Source organism: Lontra canadensis, unplaced genomic scaffold (genome assembly GCF_010015895.1).
Source record: "Lontra canadensis isolate GAN:19392208 unplaced genomic scaffold, GSC_riverotter_1.0 scaffold7, whole genome shotgun sequence".
NCBI classification, from domain to species: Eukaryota; Metazoa; Chordata; class Mammalia; order Carnivora; family Mustelidae; genus Lontra; species Lontra canadensis.
In genome coordinates, this window is record NW_022631001.1 from 26,154,843 (window position 1) to 26,171,672 (window position 16,830).

The 16,830-nt window shown below is 51.4% G+C and overlaps 2 protein-coding genes across 5 annotated transcripts; both read right to left on the reverse strand.

Annotated features, from left to right (window-relative positions):
• Positions 1-823: 823 nt before the first annotated feature.
• On the reverse strand, positions 824-8,065 carry LOC116865101 (folate receptor alpha-like). 4 transcript variants are annotated; one of them, XM_032853201.1, is made up of 7 exons: positions 7,839-8,065; positions 6,084-6,116; positions 5,912-5,979; positions 3,486-3,646; positions 1,628-1,816; positions 1,397-1,532; positions 824-1,242 (listed from the first exon to the last, which is right to left on the reverse strand). In XM_032853201.1, the coding sequence occupies exons 4-7, from the start codon at positions 3,636-3,638 to the stop codon at positions 956-958; spliced, it is 765 nt and encodes a 254-aa protein (XP_032709092.1). In that variant the 5' UTR covers positions 3,639-3,646; positions 5,912-5,979; positions 6,084-6,116; positions 7,839-8,065; the 3' UTR covers positions 824-955. The 4 variants fall into 4 exon arrangements, with proteins under 4 accessions (XP_032709092.1, XP_032709093.1, XP_032709091.1 ...); XM_032853202.1 differs by lacking the exon at positions 6,084-6,116; XM_032853200.1 differs by having other exon boundaries at positions 5,912-6,116.
• A 2,889-nt stretch (positions 8,066-10,954) lies between these two features.
• On the reverse strand, positions 10,955-14,516 carry LOC116865272 (folate receptor gamma-like). Its single transcript, XM_032853556.1, has 4 exons — positions 14,345-14,516; positions 11,618-11,806; positions 11,341-11,476; positions 10,955-11,229 (listed from the first exon to the last, which is right to left on the reverse strand). Exons 1-4 carry the CDS (start codon positions 14,510-14,512, stop codon positions 10,955-10,957), a joined length of 768 nt encoding a protein of 255 aa, XP_032709447.1. The 5' UTR covers positions 14,513-14,516.
• Positions 14,517-16,830: the final 2,314 nt, after the last annotated feature.

Sequence of the window (16,830 nt, forward strand, 5' to 3'; positions counted from 1 at the left end):
CCTGGGATGGAATCCCAGCTTTTACGCAAGGGGCAGTCTTAGCCAAGTTTCTTAACTTATGTGGCTGTTTCCACATGTGTACAATGTAGACAATGTAGACAATAGAATCTGTGCCCTATAGGGATACATATAAAGCATTTAGGACAGTGCCTGGCAGATAATGCTTTGTGGGTGGTAGCCGTTCCGTGAGAAACGGCTCTTGCTGGCCCTCTTCACCTCTGCCCAGGCACCCACCCTGAGCAGTCTGGCAGGAACCAGAGGGAACCACAAGTTCCCTCTCTTCTATCAGAGAGCTGAGCATTGGGCAGAACAGTCAACCCGGGCAGACTTGGGTCCAATTCAAATGCCAAAACTCTGGGCCTGGTTCTAGATTAAAGCTGTAGTAAAAAAATGAAATTGAGGAGCACCTGGGTGGCTCAGTCAGTTAAGTGTCCAACTCTTGGGTTTGGCTCAGGGTATGATCTCAGGGTCCTGAGATTAGGCCCCACCTCAGGCCCTGTGCTCGGCACATAGTCTGCTTCAAATTCTCTCTCCCTCTCCCTCCGGCTTACACTCTCTCTCTCTCTCTCTCTCTCTCTCAAATAAATAAATAAATAAATAAAATCTTAACACACACACACACACACACACACACACACACACACACACACACACAAAATGCAATTGAGAGCTATGAATATTTCCTAGCAAAAACAGTTCAACATCTACAAAGCTCATAGTACATATCAGAACTAGGAACTGACCAAGTCTTACTGGCTTCAATCAATGGGAACTGGGAAGCAAAAGTCACATTCCCACTCATACCCAAATAATTCATGTAATACCTGGTGGGTGTCTGGTTTATTCAAAGTGTCGGTCAGAGCCCCATCCCTGGCCGAGGAATAGGAGGTGAATGGCTAGGAGCTTTGGGGCTCAACAGGGCAGGGCTGTGCAGGTATCAGAGAGTAAAAGGAGCTCAACCCAGGAGCCCGAGCTGCAGCATCAGGGCCAGGCTGAGCAGGAGAGGCTCCACCCCTCGGGGCAGGGCCCCAGCACTCATGGCCATGGCATAGAACCTCGCCACCTCCTCGTTGGGGTTGCCCTGGGCTGGGTCAAACCACATCTGGATGCAGCGGCCACTCCCTCGGCTGTAGTTGCTGGCCTGGTAGGAATGAGTCCAGATTTCACTGCACAGAGCAGCAGGTGTGGGGAAGTGGAAATGGAAGGGAAGGCAGGCAGCTCCTGCTGGGCACCGGTTATAGCCTGTAGGGAAGATGGGAGGGAGACCTTCAGCCACTGGGCCCAGAACTAGCTTCGCTTCCACCAAGCCCACAGCCCCAAACATTCCTATGCCAGCCCTACCCCCCATACCTCCACCCCCATATCTCTCCCTCCCTGCCCCCCCCCAGACCCTCACCGGAGGTCCAGTCCCAGCCCTGGTGCCAGTTGTTCTTGCAGGTGTAGGAGGTGCGACAGTCCTCCCACCATTGCTGACAGTCCTCTTTGCACAGGGGTACGTCAAGGATGCGCTCCTTGCGCCAGCTCTGGTTCACCTGGGAGAGGTCGGTAGTGAAAAGGGGCTCAGGTTCACAATTCTCAGCTGCTCAGTCCCTCTGTAAATATGGGGGTCCAGGGAGGACACTCATACCTCCTGGATCCAGGGCCCCAGGTTAGGGGAGCACTCATACAGGCAGGTGTCCTGGATGAAGTGGCGCTTGCAGGCAGGTGTCATATGTCCGCAGTGGTTCCAGTTGAATCTGTACAGGTAGGAAATATCCTTATGGGCTTCCTGGCTGGTGTTGGTGGAGCAGCAGGAATTCTTCTTCCAGGGGCTGCACTGGGTGGGGAAGACACAGGCACTAACTCCCATGCCCAGCAGGGCCACAATATTCCCACGTGCAGCCTCGCCCCTTTTAGTCTTTGATCCCCCAAAGCAGTCAGCCTTCCAGGGCAATGCTTGCCACGAGAGGACCCTCTTCGGGAGCAGTGCAGGCATTACGAAATTCACTAATTCAAACCTTTATTGAGCTCCTACTTCCTCGAACCCAGAGAGCAGAGACGTGACAATGAACACTTCTCACGGGATACCTGCTTTGGAAAGAGATTAAGCAGGAGAGAGGGATGGGGAATTGCACTTTTATAGAAGGGTCAGAGATGCCTCACAGAGAAGGTCACAAAAGACCTGAAAGTGAGGAAGCAAGTCAAATAGATTGGAACCTCAGAACAGATCTAATTACAGAACAGATCTAATTACTCAAAACACTGAATTAATGGAAACCCATAGCTTAGAATTCAGTATAAAAGCAAAATATTAAAACATGCACTTTATTTATTTTTAGAGTGGGAACATGCACACACACATGCATGAAAGGGGTTGTGGAGGCCAGGTAGGGGGCGGAGGGAGGAGGAGAGAGAGAATCCCACTCAGAGGGGAGCCCGACGTGGGGCTGGATCCATGACTCCGACATCATGACCTGAGCTGAAATCAAGAATCAGAGCCTCAACCGACTGAGCCACCCAAACGCCCCTAAAATGTGCACTTTAAAAACAATAGGGCGCCTGGGTGGCTTGGTGGGTTGGGCCTCTGCCTTCAGCTCGGGTCGTGATGCCGGGGTCCTGGGATCGAGTCCTGCATCGGGCTCTCTGCTCAGTGGGGGGCCTGCTTCCCTCTCTCTCTCTCTCTCTGCCTCTCTGCCTACTTGTGATCTCTCTCTCTCTGTCAAATAAATGAATAAAATCTAAAAAAAAAAAAAACAATATATAGGCTGAAGAAGTTAAAGTCAAGGCTGCTGCAAGTATCCAAGTTACACCATCGCTCACCTGTAGACTTAGTGATTCAAAGCAACGTGGTCACTGTCTCCTAATGAGGTCAAAATGAATGCCAACATACTGGAATGCATTTTGCAAGCAGCTTCCTTTTTGTGTTTTCTTTACAGTTATGGCATCATATGGATTTTTCTTAACATGTAGACAGGTTCAGGATATGAAATGGGTTGTGGTAAAACAATTGCCATAGAAAGGAGACCTCAGGTCCACCAAAAAGGTCAAGAGCCCCAGGGGAAATGTTTGCTAGGTGTGTGAATCAAGGCACCTCACACCCAGCCACGTGCCTATGAGAAATCCACTTTTCTCGAGCTGCTAGGGGCTGGCAGGAAAGAAGCCACTGTGTGCTCTGGGTACTTCCTCCTCTCAAGACTCTTAGAGGGGTCAGTTCCAGTCCAAAATCTGAAATCAACATCAGCCACTGGGCTGGGTCTCTCCAGGGTTATTTCCCAGGCTCCTCTCTAGAGAATCCGGGTTTGTGTAACATGGAAATGCAACAGCCAAGACACTGAGCTTTTGGCATCAGAGCATGTGGTAAACAGATGGTTGCCCACCATAGTACAGACTCTCAAGGCCTCTCAGGTGGTCTTCCTGCCTCTACCATGGAAGCGCTCAGAAGCTCTATTCTCCCCTTCTTCTTTCTGAATCAGCTCCTCCCCACCCCAGACTGGCCCTCGGCCCACCTGCTTATGCAGCTCGTCCTCCGGGCTTGGCTTTTCCTTGTGGTGCTTGGCGTCCATACAGACATTGAGAAGCTCAGTCCTGGACCGGGCCGCCCATACTGCGGCCACCCCCACCAGAAGGAGCAGCAGCTGTGTTGTCACCCGCTGGGCCATGTCAGTCTCTGAAGGAAGAGCTGTGGTCAGTGGCACCAAGAAAGGTAGAGGTGGGGCCTCCCGGTGGGTGGTAACAGCCCCAGGTAGGTGGAGTCTCCATGAAACCTGGGGCCATCCCGCCCCACCCCTACCCCTTAGTCTTCCCAGCCTCAGGGAGGAATGGACTCAGATACCACCCCGGGACAGTCCTTGCTGGGGTCACACAAGTTACTGACTTCTCCAAGTGGAAGGAGTCAAGTGATAAAACTAAGAGATGGGTTTGGGCAAAATGCAGAAACAGCCAAGAGATTGCCATAGGTCCACAGTCCCTTGCTTGAAATCTTTGGAGACAAATGTTTCAAAACTTAAAATATTTAGGATTTGGTAAAAGGTAATATGATTTACATGCACTCAACAATCAAGCACACATTCTGTGGTAAAATCATTACACTGGTGGGTTACATTAAAACTCTAATAACCTCACATTGATTTTTAGGTCAGATTTTGACACCAAATCACTTTGTGCAAACCTTGACAATAATCTTAGTTTTGGAACTCCAGATAAGCAGCAGATCTGTGTTTAGAAACAAACAAACAAACAAACAAACAAACAAGGGGCTCCTGGGAGGCTCAGTCCTTTAAACGTCTGATTCTGATTTTGGCTCAGGTTGTGATCTCAGGGACCTGAGATGGAGGCCCACGTTGGGCTCTGCGGAGTGGAGCCTGTTTGTGATTCTCTCTCTTCCCCTCCCTCTGTCCCTTCCCTCCCCCTCTCCCTCTCTAAAAACAAAAACAGAAACAACCAACCCCCAGCCTCATCATCTGGTTTCTCCCAGAGGTCCTGTAACATGGGTCATTGTCACAGGGCACTGGAGGGCTGGGGGCAGGCGTCGGCAGCCAGCTGGACAGCCTCCAGGCCTTGGTAGGTTCCCAACCCCTGGCCACAGAGCTGGCCTCCCTTCCACCTTCACAGCACCCCTCAGCCCTCTGAGCTCAGACCCTGAACCTTGGGAGGCGACTGACTGTTCCCTCACCCACCAGTCACCAGGCACCTGGTACCTGGGCTCTCCTAAAATTTGGCATTTGTTTCCCACAGTTCCCAAAAGCATATGCGCCCCTCTGCTCAAAGGTGCCTCGTCTCCACAGCGCCCCGTGTCCTGGAGAACTTGGGCTTCTTCCTGGGCCTCCTGGAGGGGGCCTGAGCAGGCCGCCTCCAGGCTGAGTGCCCCGCAGGGTTGGGGAACCTGGAACTGAACTCCTGCCTCACTCCCCAACTTGCGCCTCACCTTCCCACCGTCCAAGATTCTGCTACTCTGTTTATTCCAATGTTCATTCATTCTCTCCCCGGCTTTTCACTTGTTCCAGGACCCAATCACTCTTTTCATGACCCAATCACTCACTGACCTGCGAGGGCACAGGACAAATCTGTACTCTCTGGAGAACCAGGTGACTCTTTGGAGAAACACAGACTAGCAGCTAATTTAGAGCACAGGAGGCCAGATCAGCCTGTTGGCGATCTCAGCCCTAACGGCACCTCCTGCTTTACTGTGGGACAAAAGAACTCATATTTTCTTGGGTTTAGTGTCCTCCTCTGAGGATTAAATGTAGGGGAGAAACCCCCACTAAATGACGGTCCGCTGGGCATGGATTGTGCAATTGTTGGCCCAGGTTGAGGGGTGTGCCCACCTCACGGAGCAGGGACCACCCAAGTCTGATTCAGGCCCCTGGAGTCCAGAGCTCCTTCAGCTTTGTCCCCTGCATCTTCCCTGTGCCCAGGTTCCCAGGAGGGCCTGGGGTGGAGACTCAGAAAGCCCGGGGTCCTTGGGCCCCACCTGGTCGGTCAGCGGTTCTGCTTGCTCTGGTTGTTTTCTAGAGCCAGAGCTCTCTTCTCCATGCAGCCTCCATCACTCTGTAAGCCACTTCCCACATTCCTAGTCCCCACTTCAGACCTCGATGCAACTCTCTTCCCTTCCCCCAATAGCCACCATCGCCCTCATCACCCTGAACACATTACCCCCCACCCCACGTAAGGGCCCCAAACTTGAAGCGCGCTATGAAGGGCAGTGTGCGAAGAGGCAGGAGCCCATCAGTTCTAGTTCGGGGGGTGGGGGGGACACTAACTTACGTTTTAACCTTGGGCAGGCCCCTGCTCCGCTCTGGGCCCTCAGCCTCCACCTTTGAATTCTCTGGGATTTAGGCAAAAATGGATCCTCCCTCTTTGGCAAATTCTTTAACACCTGCTGGGAGCTCTGTGGGGTGTGTTGCCTCTACTGAAGGGGTGGGGAGTGGCATACCTGGGAGAAGAAGTGTTCCTGGTCCCGCTCAGGCTTCTGCTCGGCTCCACAGTCCCCCTTGCCCTACTCTGGAGCACAGCCGAGGTTTAGTGGCCTAGGAGACCGGCAGTAGGGCAGGCAGCAGGGAATGTGGCCCAGGAGGGGGGCCTGGGATCGGGCGAAGGCCGCTCACCGGTTAATTATTGCACGCTAATTATTGTGGGCACTGATGTGGGAAACAAAGGCAGAAGAAAAATTATTTAATTTCCGGGGTGCGCCTGGGTGGCTCAATGGGTTAAACCTCTGCCTTCAGCTCGGGTCATGATCTCAGGGTCCTGGGATCGTGCCCTGCATCGGGCTCTCTGCTCAGCAGGGAACCTGCTTCCCCCTCTCCCTGTGCCTGCCTCTCTGCCTACTTGTGATCTCTCTCTGTCAAATAAATAAATAAAATAAAATAAAATATTTAATTTCCTTACTACCTACACCCCATTGATAAGTCCCTGAAACAGGCAAAGTGACATTCCTGTAGGGATTCAACTGTCTCCATGTTAATACTTTGCTAAGGGCAAAAGGCACTCCTAGCCCCCCTACATACACCCCCATCCCCCGCCATCCCTCCAGGATCCTGTAAGTCTACTTTAGCCTATAAATATTGCTTTAGAAATTTCCTTTATCTCTAACCCTCACCAAGATACATGTTGACAATCATCCCCCATGCATATGGCCCACCGATATACATCTGAAGGGTCTCACAACTAAGGTTTTATTAGGTGGTAATAAATGACCTTTTCCCAACAATAGCGAGCCCCCTCAACGTCCTGGAAAACTTGCCTCCAAAATTCCTAAGAGACTTATGCTATCTCTAACCCCCTCCCAACCTGAAAGTATATAGTGGGCTACTCCTCATGACCCCGGTACAGCTCTTTCTGCCCACAGGTCCTATCCCCGTGCTGGAATAAAATCACCTTTGCACCAAAGACATCTCAAGAATTCGTTCTTGGCCGTTGGCTTTGAACCCTAACATCTTTCCTACATCAGGCACTAGCCAGGCCTCCATGGGAGGTGGGTAGGTGGAAGAGGGTGGATTCTTAGTGCAGGCCTAAGGCCAGTCCCCAAGTCCCACTTACCCCATTTTCTCCCCCAAACTCAGGGCTGATAAAACCTTGCAGCCTGAGATGCTGGGATCCTTTAAAATAATCTGGTCCACTTCTAACCCCTGTCCTTCTTATATAGATGAGAATGAGATCCAGAAAATAAGGACAGAACCAACTGTAGGGCAAGGGCTGGAGTGCAAGCTTCCAGGCTCCCAGCCAGCTGTAGAGAGTAAAGAGCTACCTAGTCCCCAAAGTAGAGATCCGCCAACTCCTCCAACCTCATCAGTCCCAGGCGTCACCAGCGGCAAAATCAGACATTCAGCAGCCCAGAGCCTCAGTTGCTCCTAGGCTGCGGCCCCCCTCTCTTTGCCCCTGTAGCCAACCACACAGGTGTCCCTTCTCCAGCATCTGAGAGTCAGGTCTCCTGTAGGCCCTTCCCACCGCGGCCACCCCACCCAAGGACCGAAGTCTTCCTTTTACCATGATGGTACCACTGCTGGGGAAAGGGAAAAGGAGAGGAGCAGATTTGGGCAAGAAGAAGCTGAGCTCCATTTTGTCGCAGTGCCTGTATGCAACCCAGGGAGAAGTGATCATAGAGGCAAAAGCCCCGGGGAGGGGTACAGGTTGGATACAGATATAGCAGCCATCAGCCTAGGGACAGCAATAGAAGTTTAAGGAAAATGGGGCCTCGGTACCATGGGGAAGGCCACTTGGGACAGGAGGTGAATGGGTTTGCTGGGAAAGCAGCTGAGCCCTGAAGGGCATGGAATGAAATGGACTCCCAGGAGACTCCCACCCCCACCCTCACCCCCACCCCCAGCCCTGCTTTACCTCTCCCTCAAAGCGAGCCTTACCTGAATCTTGTGAAGAGCAGGGAGGGTTAAGGCCTTGGAAAACCTCAGCAGGCGAAGGGCCCTTGGACCCTTCAGACCTCTCTCCCGGCTTTATAAGACCAGGCGACCTTCTTCTGATTGGAGAAGAATGACCAAAGATCTAGGAATGCCTGAAGGAGGGAACTCGTCTAGATGGGACTTGCCCCTACCTGGCATCCTCCACCCCTGACCTGGGGACTGATCATTAACTGGGCTTTGTGGCCTCTCCACTAGGAGAAGGACCTGGGCCCTGAGGGCTTCATAAGTCACCAGCTAAGGGGAGGGGAGATGGGCGTGGAGTTCTGCTCTGTGGGGAGTCACCCTCCTCTGAATCTGGGATGAGAGTGCGGGGGCTGTGTGACCTGCGGGGAGGAACAGGGTGAAGCGGCCACCTTTGAGCCTGGACCGGAAGTTTACTATCAGCCAGGTGAGCCATGGGCATCCTGTAGCCCCCAATCTGTAGGCTGTGCTGTGACCAAGGATAACAGGAGGGTGTTTGGCCGGTGCAGGCCGGCCTGCGTGGAGTCGGGGTGGGTGAAACTGGAGCTTTTCCTGCCTGCTGCTAGCCCACCCCCTGTTTTCTCAGCTGTGGAAACTGCAGTTCCCAGGCAGCCAAGAAAGGCTACAGTTCAGACCTGAGTCCCATTCCAAACCAGGTTCTTCCACGAAGGGAGAAAGGAAAGCTCTGTGAGAGGCCCTCAGGGCATCAACCTAAGGATTGCACAAATACAGTGTTTCTCCTCTGGCCTCAGTTCCTGCCCTTGCCTTCTTAACTTCTATTTCAGCCTCCTAGAAACTTCTCCTTCCACTTCCATCCTACCAAGCCTTTGTCCTTGCTGAGCCGAGTGCTGGTCCTCCCGCCATTTTCTGTTTGGCAGACATTACTCCCCTGGAAGCCTTCTCTAACCTCCCTGGGCTCCCATAGACTCCTCATGAGTGTCTGTTTTGTTGGGGAAGAGCAGATGATAAACACAGCAGATGATAGGTATCTGTACAAAGGCAGGAGATCCATGTGATAAGAAAGTGCCTGGATGACCTTGTTTGGTTGGTGGTCAGAAGTCATGTTAGCGGGGAATCATAGGTTGAAATCTAAGTGGCTACAAGGAGCTAGCCTGCAGAGAACAAAGGAACATTCCAGGAACGCAGAAAGAGAATTGCTGGCACAAAGTGTGTGAGAAGCATGAATGGAGCTCACCTATGGGGTGTGGAACAGAATGATGGAAATGAGCTCTAGGTCAGTCTAAGTCAGTCAGTGGGGGGCAGGGCGGGGCAGGGGTCTCTATGCCATTGAAGTCTGGTCTCTCCAACAGATACCATGGGTTAAAGGGTTGGCGAGGTGTTGCCGCATAAGACATTTTTGGTGTTTATTTTACTTTTTAAAAATGTCCATCAGATGGCAAAATTTGTGGGTGCCAATATGGTGGTGAATAGGATATCTTCAGTTCTCAAGTATCTGCCTGTATCATACTTACATATTACAAGGGGGAAGGGGGAAGAAGTAGTGGAGAAACCTGACAGATCCAATCTCACCCTCGGGAGTGAGTGAGCTCACCCCCATATGCCTTCTGTTATGATGCACTGAGAAAGACCCAGTGTTGCCTTGGGGCTATTCATGCCAAAAATGTATGACCTTGATTTAATAAGGAAGAAACCCATAAACTCTAAATGAGGGATATTCTATAATGGAATTGGCCTGTGCTTTTCAAAAATGTCAAGGTTCTCAAAGAACCCCTCTCCTTCAAATACCCATCAGTAGGAGACTGAGTTAGATGTGACATATACTACATAGGCTGGAATACTGCCCTGCAGTGGAAAAGAATGGGCCAAATCTCAGTAGATCAATAAGGAAGATCTTAGAAACTGTGTTCTCATGATAAGACACATGGTGCATGGGGGCGCCTGGGTGGCTCAGTAGGTTAAAGCCTCTGCCTTCGGCTCAGGTCATGGTCCCGGGGTCCTGGGATCGAGCCCCACATCGGGCTCTCTGCTCAGCAGGGAGCTTCCCCCTCCCTCTCTCTCTGCCTGCCTCTCTGCCTACTTGTGATCTCTGTCTGTCAAATAAATAAATAAAATCTTAAAAAAAAAAAAAGACACCTGGTGCATGAAAGCCACACCAAGATGGTCTTTTCGTATCTATCAGTTTGACAAAACAAAAGTCAGCTTAGTAGGAAATCAGAAGTTTGACTCTATCCTTTGGCAAGGCGGCAGGAAGCAGGCACTCTTATCCCTAGTTGGGGGGGGGGGGCCCACTGATACAGTTGTAGAGTTGTAACTCAAAATTGTAACTCCATCTACTTCTTGACTTAGAAACGCCTTTTCTGGAATTCATGTGTAACATTCTATCATGCATAAGATTACCCACTGCGGGGGCACCTGGGTGGCTCAGTCGCGTGGGCATCCAACTCTTGGTTTCTGCTCAGGTCATGATCTCAGGGTCCTGGGATGGAGCCCCACATCATGCTCTGTACTCAGTGTGGAGTCTGCTTGAGACTTTCTCTCCCTCTCCCTCTGCCCAGCAATTATCCCTTTAAAAAAGGGAAGCAATGTAGTTGTTCATCATTGGGCCTCCTTACCCACTACCACCACCAGTATCTCCACCCTAGTCCACATCTAGTAAGGGAAGGAAAGGGAAAGAGGCTTTCTTTATTACCAGGAGCCTGAGAACTTATCTGTCATCTCTGCCCACCTTCTCTCCACCCATCCCCTTAGCCCCTTGTGGTGTGGGACTGATGAACTTGGCATGGAGGGAAGCCTGGTGAAGAAGAGCTTCAGACTAAGGGGTCAGCTTCTACCTCCTACTTGCTGGTGAACTTCCAGCTATTCCCAGTACCTCCTTGGGCCTCTTAGGAGGAATGATAAAGCGGTAAGGCTGTCCCTCCAACCCACTCATCCCCAAATTACGTACAAGACACAAGATACACACGGATCTATGAAAATAGGCCATCAGAGGAACCCCATATGACTCATCTTGGATCAAGAACCAATAACTAGGGCATTGTGAGGTCCCCGCATCTGAGAGTGCTGAGCTGGGCCGAGGCCAGGTCACCCAGGCTGGGTGCGGACAAGGGAGATGGGCAGGTGTCCGCAGTGACAGGGGCTCAGCCCAGGAGCCGGAGCTGCAGCATCAGGGCCAGGCTGAGCAGGAGAGGCTCCACCCCTCGGGGCAGGGCCCCAGCACTCAGGGCCATGGCATAGAACCTCGCCACCTCCTCATTGGGGTTGCCTTGGGCTGGGCTGAACCACATCTGGATGCAGCGGCTGTAGTTGCTGGCCTGGTAGGAGTGACTCCAGAGGCCCTCACACAGGGCTGCAGGTATGGGAAAGTAGGTCTCAAAGGTACGGCAGGTGGTCCCGGCTGGACACTTGTTAATACCTGCAGGCAGAGAGGGTGGACGCAGACATTCAGCCCCCGGGCCCGAAGCTGGTTTCTGGCCACCCCAGATCCTCAAACCCCTCCTCCGTGCCCACCCGCCACCCCCCTCACCTGAGGTCCAGTCCCAGCCCTGGTGCCAGTTGTTCTTGCAGGTGTAGGAGCTGCGACAGTCCTCCCACCGTTGCTGGCAGTCCTCTTGGCACAGGGGCACATGCAGGAAGCGCTCCTTGTGCCAGCTCTGATTCACCTGGTGGGAGGTGAGGAGGGAGGGCTCACTCAGCGCTCAGCGGATGGGACATGCAGATGGGATGGGACATCACCTGCCACAGCCCTGATGGAGCTGGATGGCAGCTGCAGCGGTGGGGTGGGGAGAGGCAGTGTCCCATACCTCCCGGATCCAGGGCCCCAGGTTGGGGGAGCACTCATAGAGACAGTTGTCCTGGATAAAGTGGCGCTTGCAGGCGGGCTCCATCTTGCCGCAGTGCTCCCAGGTGAAGTTGTACAGGAGGGAGGTGTCCTTGTGCAGCTCCTGGCTGGTGCTGACTGAGCAGCAGGCTTTCTCTTTCCAGGGAATGCACTGCGTGGGGAAGACACCGACTAAGTGCCCACCCGCCCCACAGCGGTCTCCTCCATCTTCTGACTCCTCTGCCCCAGGTGGGGCATCCAGAGGAACACTTGCTGGGGAGGGCATCACGATGCCTGGCTCTTGGGTTTGAGGCAGTTGTAACAGTTTTTTAACAGAGAGTAAAACAGGGGATGTGGGAGGCCTGGGAACCACTGTCTGGGGGAGCAATTATTTTCATGCTTCTAAATTATTTCACGTGATTCGCGTTATTTATATTACTCATTTTGCCTCCAGCCAATATTAACTAAGTACTTTTGATCAATCCCACATCGTGCTGGGCCGAGAATACATCTGTGAACAAAACAGATCAAATCTCTGCCTTGGGACGCCTAGGTGGCTCAGTCTTTAAGCTGAGTCTTTAACCTCTGCCTTCGGCTCAGGTCATGATCCCATGGTCCTGGGTTCAAGCCCCTCATCGGGCTACCTGCTCGGCAGGAGGCCTGCTTCTCCTTCTCCCATTCCGTCTGCTTGTGTTCCCTCTCTCGCTGTGTTTCTCTCTGTCAAATACATAAAATCTTAAAAAAAAAAATCTCTGCTTTCATGGAGTTTATGGCTTTAGTCAGGGGCAGGGGGAAGACACAGAACATGGTAGGCACAGAAAACAGCAAGTGCAAAGTCCCTGAGGCTTTTGCACTTTATGCCCTCAGCACTCTAGTAAAAACATCATTCATTCAACCGTTACAGAGTTTACGTAAGCTGTACCCCTGGTAAATGGTGGGATCAAGATTTTAACTCAGGGCAGGTAGAAGAGCCTGGCCTCAAGCTATGGTAAGAGCAGAGAGGAAGGGCACTGATCTGGCTCTCCTAGGGTCTGGACCCCCAAGCTAGGGGACTCCACATAGGTCCAGAAAGTGGTGGGCGACAGAGGGCATAATGGCCTGCACATGAACCCCGGTGTGGACCTGACTCCATATGGGAGGCCATCCCAGAGAGGTAATTCAAAGCAGGAAAGACAATGAAAGTGTGAAGTTTTCTCTGTAGAAATAATTCCAAGCTGGGACTCCAGAGCTGAGTGATTACGAGCCAGTCGCTTAAAATCTCTGCGATGAACTATAGCACCCAGGGTCAAGCAACAGGGGCATGGGACAGGTCTGGGCACTCAGGAGAAACAAGGAAAATCCAAGAGGGTGGATGGAACCAAACCTACCCCAGTCCAACAACCTAGCCCACCCCCAGCACAGCTGACATCAAACGTGCTTCCAGGCCTCCCTGAGTTCACACATACCCCTCCTCAGATGCCCCAACTCCTGGGGGTTCTCCAGGACCCCCGTGCACCTTGTCCCTGGCCTGCCAATCAGTGTCAGCAGTTCCTGCCTCCAGGAGGGGGTGATTATACTGACAGGCACTTGCTGGCCTCTAGTAGGGGCTCGACACAGACAAGCACTCCCCATACAACCCCTGTGCCTCAGAATTACAATCAAAAGGCTCCTCAAAAGTCTGCATCCCGTTTCTTGCAAAGAGGAAGTGCTCCCGAGGGGTCTTAGAAGCACCATCTAGAACTTTAAAAGTTCTGAAAATGAAATAATCTTTCAGTTTTGGAAGAGAAAAAGTTCTGGAGATGGATGGTGGTGGGGACAACAGTATGAATGGCCATCGAACCCAACATTTAGAAATGCTTAAAATAGCAACTTTTATATTACGTATATTTTAGCGGGAGTGTGTGTGGGTGGGTGGGTGGGTGGGTGTGTGCGCGCACACGTGCGCGCACACACACACGATGCAAACAAAAAATGGGAAATGACTCAGAAGTCATGGGGCTCTGGGCTTCCCACTCTTCACTTCTAGCCCCTGGGTTCCGAGCTGCTTCGGGGGGTCCCCTGGCCTCCCCTTCTCTGTGGGCAGCAGCATCCTTGGCTCTGGTCACACTAAGCTCATCACTGCCTCTGCCATCCCCTTTCCACCCGGGTACAAGCTGTTCTCTGCCAGGCTGCCCTTTCCTGCTTTGTCTTCCTGGAAAACTCTTACTCATTCCCCAAGGCCAAGGCTGATGGCACCTGTTCTGGGAAGTCTTCCCAGCATTATCTGATTTGTCACTGTCTTCAGGACCTAGTGGGGGTGGAGGACCTGAACTGTTGCTCTGTATTTGCTGCATGGTGACCTTGAAGGACCTGTGTCCCCTGAGCCCTGTTGTTGAGCTCCATGGGCTGGGGCATAGTTAAGCCTGGAAAAGGCACCGCCCAACTCTGTCCTAGCCCCTGTTCATGTTTAGCCTCTCAATTCCCACGCTATGTGTACGCATGGACGTACACACACACACACACACACACATTGTATCCGTGCCCACTGTGGGCCTCGTTTCCTATTTCCTCACCTGTATAAGTAGAGACTACTATCCACCTACCCGCTATAGTAGATTTGGTGTCCCCCTGGGGATCCCTTCAGCCACCCTCCTGACTCCATTGCTCCCCAAAGCTGATCTTCCACTTCTCTGCTTTCTTCCATTTCTAGGGTCACCTCTCTCTCTAACCCATGACTCCACTCCCTCCTCACCTGACCATACAGCTTGTCTTCGGGGCCTGGCTTCGTCTTATGGTGCTTGGCGTCCATGCAGATGTTGAGCAGGTTCGTCCCGGCCCATGGAGTCCTAGGCTGGGCACCCCACGCAGCAGCCACCAAAACCGGAAGCAGCAGCTGTATCATGGGCCAGGCCCGGTCCATCCATTCCTGCTGGAAAGCCGCAATCAGAGGTAGATGCGGCCTAAGAGGGAGGCAGCAGCCAGGAGACTCTCCGCGCAGTTTCTTGTCTCCCTACCAAGCCTGGATCTTCCTCCCTCCTCAACCTGCTTATCCCTGAGGGCCCCCAAGCCACGCCAAAGGCAAGTGTAGAGGTCTGGGCCAGAAGGCAAGACCCATTCACCCCATCCCAAGGGCACTCCAACACTAGCTTGCTCTGTGACCTTGGTGGGAGCCACCACCCCTCCCTGGATGTGTCCTTCTAGATTTTACCGGTGGTACTTCGTCCACAGTTTGAGGGTCCTGCTAGTTCTGCAAGCCCTCTCAGATCTGCACAACAGGAACCATGGAATGTGGTCTGCTGATTGATAAGGGGAGGGAGTGAGAGAAGAAGTACCTGCCAGCCTCAGCCCATCCCCCACCAACCCAGTGTAGGGCAGATGGGGATCCTGACCCGGGAGGAGCTGAAGGCCTCTGAGCCCTGCAGTCACTGCTCTTGGTCCTAGACTGGGTGCCATGAGAGTGCAAGGGGGGTGCCATTGGGGGCACAATGTGGAGAGCCAGTGAGGGTGCAGTCCCAGAGAGCCAGACCCCAGTTTCTCACACCTCAACAACCCTGCCCCCCACACAAAGGGGTCTTGGGAAGTTACCCTGGCAGAGTGGGGCCTAGAGCTATGGAAAGGCGGGAAGGCGCATCATGATGCACTCAGAGGAGGGAGCACATTGGGTGGTGGGAGCAGCAGAGGAAAATCCAGCAGAAAAACCAGACCCCAGGAGAACTGGGTAAGACTTCACCTTTCCTCCCACCTCCTCCTTTCCACTTTCCCTCAAGACCTGCCCTGGCCTCACCCTCAGCCCCCCTGGGAAGTACAGTGTCTCCCTCCTCCACCCCACTCCTTTTATAAATCTACCAGGGTAAGGCAAACAAGGCTTTGTCTAGGAAACAACTCAATTGTCTTTCATTGAGAGGCCAGTTAAATAAATGAGGGTTCACCTAATGGGATTTAACCTGATATAAAAGAATGAGAAAGCTCTTGGTATACAAATGTGGGAAAACATTCAAGTATATTGTTAAGTGAAAGAGGAAGGGTGCAGAAACGTGTCCATAGAATTTTTTTGTGTAAACAAGGAGGAAGGTGAATGTATGTCTTCTCATAAGAAAATTCTGAGGGGCGCCTGGGTGGTTCAGTTGGTTAAGAATCTGACTCTTGGTTTTGGCTCAGGTGATGATCTCGGAGGGAGGTTGTGAGTTTGAGCCCCTCATTGGGCTCTGCACTCAGTGGGGAGTCTGCTTGAGATTCTCTCTTTCCCTCTGCCCCCCACCGCAACCCCCCACACCACCCCACCCCCCGCTTGCTCCCTGTGCATGTAATTGCAGTCTCTCTCTCAAAAATAAATAAATAAAATCTTAAAAGAAAAGAAAATTCTGGAAAGGTACAAATTTTTTTTTTTACATAGCCTCCCTTGCTGGGAGGATACAAGATTAGGGATGCGACTTTCTTCTATTTTTTTAATTTTAATTTTTTTTAAGTTTTTTTTTCTCAGTAATCTCAATACCCAACTTGGTGCTTGAATTCATGACCCCAAGATCAAGAGTCACATGCTCTTCCAACCGAGCCAGCCAGGTGTCCCAAGACTTTCTTCTATAAACTTTCTATGCGGTTTCGATTTTTTGAACCATGTGACTGTATACCTTATTTAAATATAACATACAGGTTTGTATGTATTTGAATATAAATATACAAAATGTTGAATGGAGAAATAAGATATAGAATGATGCAACTGATTTGATACCATTATGTAAATTTCAATAACAAGGATATTCATAAAATAGTGCTATATATTAGTTATGGCTACGATAGAGGTATTTGCAGAAATAGGAACACCAAGCCAGTGGTAGTCTTAGGTCCTTAAGTATACTGCCAAAGAAAGTCTGTGCCTTTGTGTTGTATATAGTTGAGCCTTCAACAACATTAATTACATAATCACACTAGTCATATGTTGAGAACCACACTATACCAATTAGAATAATGGATGTGTTACTTACACTGTTGTAACTCTCACAAGTCACTACAGTGTTGACATTATTATTCCCAACAGACAGATGAGGAAACCAAGACCTTGGGAGTTAGGTGAATTCCAAAACAGCTAAAAAGTGGAGGAGTCAGGATTTAACCCAAGATGATTTAACTGCAAAGTGCTGCTTTTTCCTCTGTCTTGCTATCTTCAAATACATGGTCTCATTTTCTTGCCTTACCTCTAGGAAATTTAGCCAAGAAACCACATCCTATGTTTACTTTTGA